Source organism: Quercus suber, unplaced genomic scaffold (genome assembly GCF_002906115.3).
Source record: "Quercus suber isolate HL8 unplaced genomic scaffold, Cork oak 2.0 scaffold_618, whole genome shotgun sequence".
In the NCBI taxonomy this organism is placed as follows: domain Eukaryota; kingdom Viridiplantae; phylum Streptophyta; class Magnoliopsida; order Fagales; family Fagaceae; genus Quercus; species Quercus suber.
Window position 1 is genome coordinate 288,384 of NW_027070061.1, and position 5,665 is coordinate 294,048.

At 34.8% G+C, this 5,665-nt stretch overlaps 1 protein-coding gene across 1 annotated transcript; it reads right to left on the minus strand.

Annotated features, from left to right (window-relative positions):
* Positions 1-3,009: 3,009 nt before the first annotated feature.
* Positions 3,010-3,967, minus strand: LOC112036602 (7-deoxyloganetin glucosyltransferase-like). Its single transcript, XM_065765254.1, has 2 exons — positions 3,910-3,967; positions 3,010-3,770 (listed from the first exon to the last, which is right to left on the minus strand). Exons 1-2 carry the CDS (start codon positions 3,965-3,967, stop codon positions 3,010-3,012), a joined length of 819 nt encoding a protein of 272 aa, XP_065621326.1.
* Positions 3,968-5,665: the final 1,698 nt, after the last annotated feature.

The following is a 5,665-nucleotide window of genomic DNA, read 5'->3' on the forward strand; positions in this document are numbered from 1 at the left end:
TCTCCGAAGTACTAACAGTGTCCAAAACTTAAGCTCCCAAGATCAAAATTTGAGATCCATCCATTTAGTTTGGATCCCCTCAGGGTTATCCTTTAGACTTCATTAAGGCTTCTCTTTTAAAGAACAGATGAACTCTCACAAGTGTGTCTTAAGCTTGAAATTACATTAGGTCACTACATCAACCTACCATTCCCGTTCAGTGCCTACTGTTCTCATCCACCATTCTCACTAAAAATTCTCATCCGCCATTCTCAACTACCCATCTACCGTTGTTCATCTCTCCGCTACAAATAAAAGGGTCAGATTCATCAAAAACTCATCAAGAAAAACACACTGAGTCTTGAAATAAAGATTTTCTTCTTTCAAAATTTCAAGTCCTCATTCTCACAACCATTTCTCACTATGGCCTCATCATTCTCAACAACTAGCAACCAATATTGCTTCATAATCAATTTGAAATCAACCCTCTCGTGGTTCAGTAGAAACCCTCTCCACAACATCATTGTAGTTTTGAAATCCAAAAAAATTTTGTTTCTTCCCTTAACGACCACATTTGTCCATAAAATTACTCATAAAAAGGCTAGTGTTGTCGTTCCATGCTTCCTCGGACTTGGTTGGCCAGGTAATCCAAGTCCAGCAAAGACACCCGTTCCTAAGCTCAGGGCTCCCGTAGGCTCTCTCTAATTGCTTGGTCTTCCAGCAGAAGCAGCAGTTTGGAACAAACAGCAACTTGGCTGGTTTCTAAGACCAGAATCACAAGTTAGCTCCATTTTTCATTTTTTTGTGCTTTTCTAACAAGTGGTAGTAGGTGAAGATGGTAAAAAGTATTGAGGTATCCTAAAAATTGTCTCCCATCCAACACTTGAAACAACCTCCAAGGCACCAGCTCATCAGAAATCAGCCTTTTGTGCCAGTAAATGGTCACCAAAGCCTTATTCCATGTCCCCACCAGTGTGGGACCCAAAGGTCATCATTGCTAGTACCTCAAAACACATTTTCTAGAATTACTCCAACTTAAAATCTGCTTGAAGAATTTCAGAAAATATACTTCTGAAATTACTTCAACTTAACGTCCATCGGCATGGTCCCATCACACAAGCACATTTGATGACTTGCTGCTGGACCTCATTCAGCATGCAGCCAGTCCCCTATCCCAAGGTGTACTTCCTAGAAACATCTACACTAGAGAGTCCTCAACGTATAGGGCCAACAACATGGTGTCATATGTTTCACCAATTCACTTTGCTTCATCGCCATCTTCTTCACTACCAACATTAGCATACCCAGAATCTATAAGCTCCTAAAATTACCTAAACTTAACCTGAATGAAACAATGACACATGCACACTCAACCAATTTCCCATATGTCCTCGTCATAATCCAAAGTATATTTTTCGGAAATTACTTCACCTGAACTTCTTAAAAACGCCAGGCTAGCCCCATGACTCTGCATGCTATACCCAGCCACCATCCTCGCATCTTCCCCATCCTCTACACCCTGTGATTGCCACCAATGATCCAAAATACTCTTTTGAAATTACCTCAGCTTAACCTCTATTGAAATGATTCAATCTTGCAAGTACATCCAACTTCTTGCAAATAACTTTCAGCCTTACCAACCCACTCCAAGTACCATGGAACACTATTTTGAAATTACTTCAACTTAACCTCTGCTGAGAAGGCTCGGTCATGCAAGTACATTCAAATACTCACAGACCCATTTTCGGTCTCATCAAAGCCTTTCATATGGGTGGGTCTACTCCTTGGAAATTATCTCATCTTGATAAAACTCCACCACCTTTAACTACTTCACTTGAAAAGTCAAGTGTAAAAATCCGTTTTCGAAACTCATTCCCATACCATACTCCGAAATTGTATGCGTGAACGAATCTCGAGGGGGAATTTGTAGAGAGGGAAAATTCCCAACCTATCACAAGCTAACACATCATACTACCAAGTCCACAAAATACAACCAATTACAAAGCACCATGTATTGCTGCTAGGTTTTACTATCACTACTTAGAAACTAACAGAAATTTGCCAAGTGTCTACAAAAACCAATCACACATCAGCATGTATAAGCGATGACATAAGCAGTCAAACACGTGTAAGCGATGACATATGCAATCCAGCGCCTGTAAGCGATGACATAAGTCAACCAATCAGGCTGTGACATGTGTCACCAATCAAACTCCGCCACGTGTCACTTACCCACTCCCAAACTCCTATAAATAGAAGCCTTCCTAAGGCATTTGAAGAAAAAAAAAAAAAAAAAAGCCATTTAGAGCACAAGCAGCATCAAAGAAGATTCAGAAGTCCAGAAGCTCTGCTGGAACCAAGCCTTAAAGCCTTCAAGATCTTCAAGAACTTCAACTTCGAGTACGAAGAACATTCAAAGAGAAATCATATAAATCATCTTCCTAGATCTTAAACGTCACTGGAATCAAGCTTAAAAGCCTTCAGAAACTCCAAGAAACCATAAATTGGTGAAGCTCAATAAATCTAAGCCTCCAAAGCCTCGAAGAACTTCCACTACAAACCATCGAATACAAAGAACACACAAAGAGGGATCATCCAAATTATATTCCTAGATCTCAAAGTTCACTGGAATTAAGTTCAAAAGCCTCTAGAAACCTCAAAAACCACAAATAAGTGAAGCTCTACGGATTCAAGCCTCTAAAGCCCCGAAGAACTTCCACCACAAACTTTCAAAGATGAAGAACACAAAGAACGTGAAGAACAAAGGATTTTTAGTAAGCTCATAGCCAGAGATTCATTGTAATTTTGTTTCAAAGATCTTTGATCCATTCCTTAGCCAAATTGAAGGATATCTTGTGTTCAAATCAAAATCACATTACCACAATTCCAATTAGCAAATCTTTCAAGGAGATCGAATCAGAAGATCACTCTTTTGTAATCACAGAGAATTGTACCACACATTCATCAATACAAATTCACATTTGTGACATTATTTTACTTGTTTGATTCATTTTGAACTGAGAAATTTAGTCATCCACAATTATCAATCTCCATTCCAATGCCCCACTCAGTACAACAGTACCGAAAATTCGTTTGTTGTGTGGCAAAGAAAGGCCAAGAGATCATTAGCACTCCATCACACACAGCTTCAAGCGTTGAATTCCACCCATTATGTGTTACAAAACCTCCTATTGATTGGTGCTTCAAGATTTGCTCTTGAGCACACCAAGTTGCTAACATGGCTCTATCCTTCGTTTCGGTAACAAATTCAAGATGAAGAATAGCCAAATCGCCTACCACAAGATCTGGTCTTATAATCCATAAGAACAGTTTTTCACTATTTGCTAACCCCCAAGCAAACTCAATGAGTTGTTTAGGTGTCATAATAGTTACATTGCCAAAATTTACATATAATATAGAGTGGGGTTCTTTTGAATTTAGCCATTCAACACAACCCGGTTGTTCTTTCCATAGATTGGAACCTATTGATTTCAACTTATTATCACCCTCAATCTGATCAGCAAGTAGTAGAAGTGGTTCAATAGTGTATACACAAGGAAGCTTGGAGGACAAAGCATCCAACGCAGCCTGTTCAAAAGTGTCAAATGTGTTCAAAATGATAGCTGAAGCTCTTGGGGCTCTCTCCGTTTGGTGGATGAGGTAGTTAAGGCTAATGTCATTCTCATCTGTAGTTCTAATGAAACTTGGAAGATCCTTAAGGCAGATATTTTTCATCCCAAGAATCCAATCTATTACAGTTTCCAAGTATCCATTTGTTAAATAGCTCGCATCTTTGAATCAGACAAAAGTAAGGTTCTCAAATGTAAAATATTAAAACTAGCCTACATAGTTTTAAAACAAAACAAAAAAAGACATGATAATTTGATAGCTGTATGTTTTAATTGACATAGAGCAAATGTTATAATTGACGTAGAGTAAATATTATTGCAGATCTCCCCTGCACATCTCTTATATCTTTGCTTCTCATTTTCGTGTTTGATTCACATATGTGAGTCACTTCACAATTATCAAGGTGATAAATGGAGGCAGCAAACAAACATCACTTTAGCAAGCTATTTCCCCATATGTCATTCACTCTCTATATCACAACATCACCCCGGCCCAGTTGTAATGAAGAAATAAAAGATATAGAGAGAGGGAACGAGAGAGCGGAAACAAAGATTTACTTGGTTTGACCTAGCAGCTTATGTCCATAACAAAAATCTTTAATGACACTTTGCTATATTGAATTGCGTTACAAGAATCCCATACACACACAAACACTCACACAAAATGGTAGACCTATAAGGGCCATTAATTATGCTCTAACCAAAAATAATTCATATGCATTGATTCAAGGCATAATAAGGGGTTAGTCAGTTATGACTGAGATCCATACACAGTAAAACGTAAAGGACAAAAAACATATACATATACTTACACTAGTTACATGGCTCATTCTTACCTAAGCACATATTTATCAAAGCCAACTAAATTCTTCTAGCAAAATGGCAATCTAAAAAGTTGTGATTATTGCATCCTAATTAAAAATAAATAAAAAATACTCATAAGCAGAACAAATTCAATTAGATAAAGCAATTAGTTCTTCGATCCCAAATTTACTGCACCCTTTTTTTCATTATCATGATTCATTTTAGAATTAAGGGGGATTATTTTAAACAATATTTAGCACCAACATGGGACACATTATAGTGGAAAGAAACAAAAGGTAAAGATTGCAAAGTGTAGTCGTGAAGCTAGAAATTTTGTTCAAGGGCATCAAGTTAAAAAAAAATTAAAAAATTAAAAATTTAAGACCAAAGAATAAAAAATATATATACACATACATAAGTATGTAACATGATTTAACAAGTTTTATTTTCTTTTTTTGTAAGAAAATATTTAAATTAATTTGGTCTTTAAATTGGTCAAATGATTTTTTTCTTCATCCAATCAGTTAGTAAATTTTCAATTATCATTTAAATCATATTGGTTAGAATTAATATTCTTGAAAATATTTAGATTAATATTTATTTTTTAAAAAGATATTACATAGTTATTTTAAATCTTTGAAATAGATAAATTTAATCACTTCTAAGTAATTTAGATAATAAAAATCACTCTACATGCCTAAATATGTTCAAGTCAACATAAAAATACATATAATAATAATAATATAAGCTGAATGAAAAAATTATTTACATAAATGACAAATGCAATAATTAACTCCAACTTTTAAGTTTCAACCACAAAATTAACAATTTTCTTTCTTCTGAAAATAAAATAATAAAAGCATGGTGTATATATCACCAATTCTCCAAAGAAGAAAAAAAAAAGTTTTTTTGGATAAATAAAAAGTAAAAAATGCTTCTATTAAAGTGATTTACTTAACTATTTTTTTTTTGGGGGGGGGAGGGGGGGGGGGGGGAAAAAAAAAAAAATTTAAAAAATTTAAGACCAAAGAATAAAAAATATATATACACATACATAAGTATGTAACATGATTTAACAAGTTTTATTTTCTTTTTTTGTAAGAAAATATTTAAATTAATTAAGTCTTTAAATTGGTCAAATGATTTTTTTCTTCATCCAATCAGTTAGTAAATTTTTAATTATCATTTAAATCATATTGGTTAGAATTAATATTCTTGAAAATATTTAGATTAATATTTATTTTTTAAAAAGA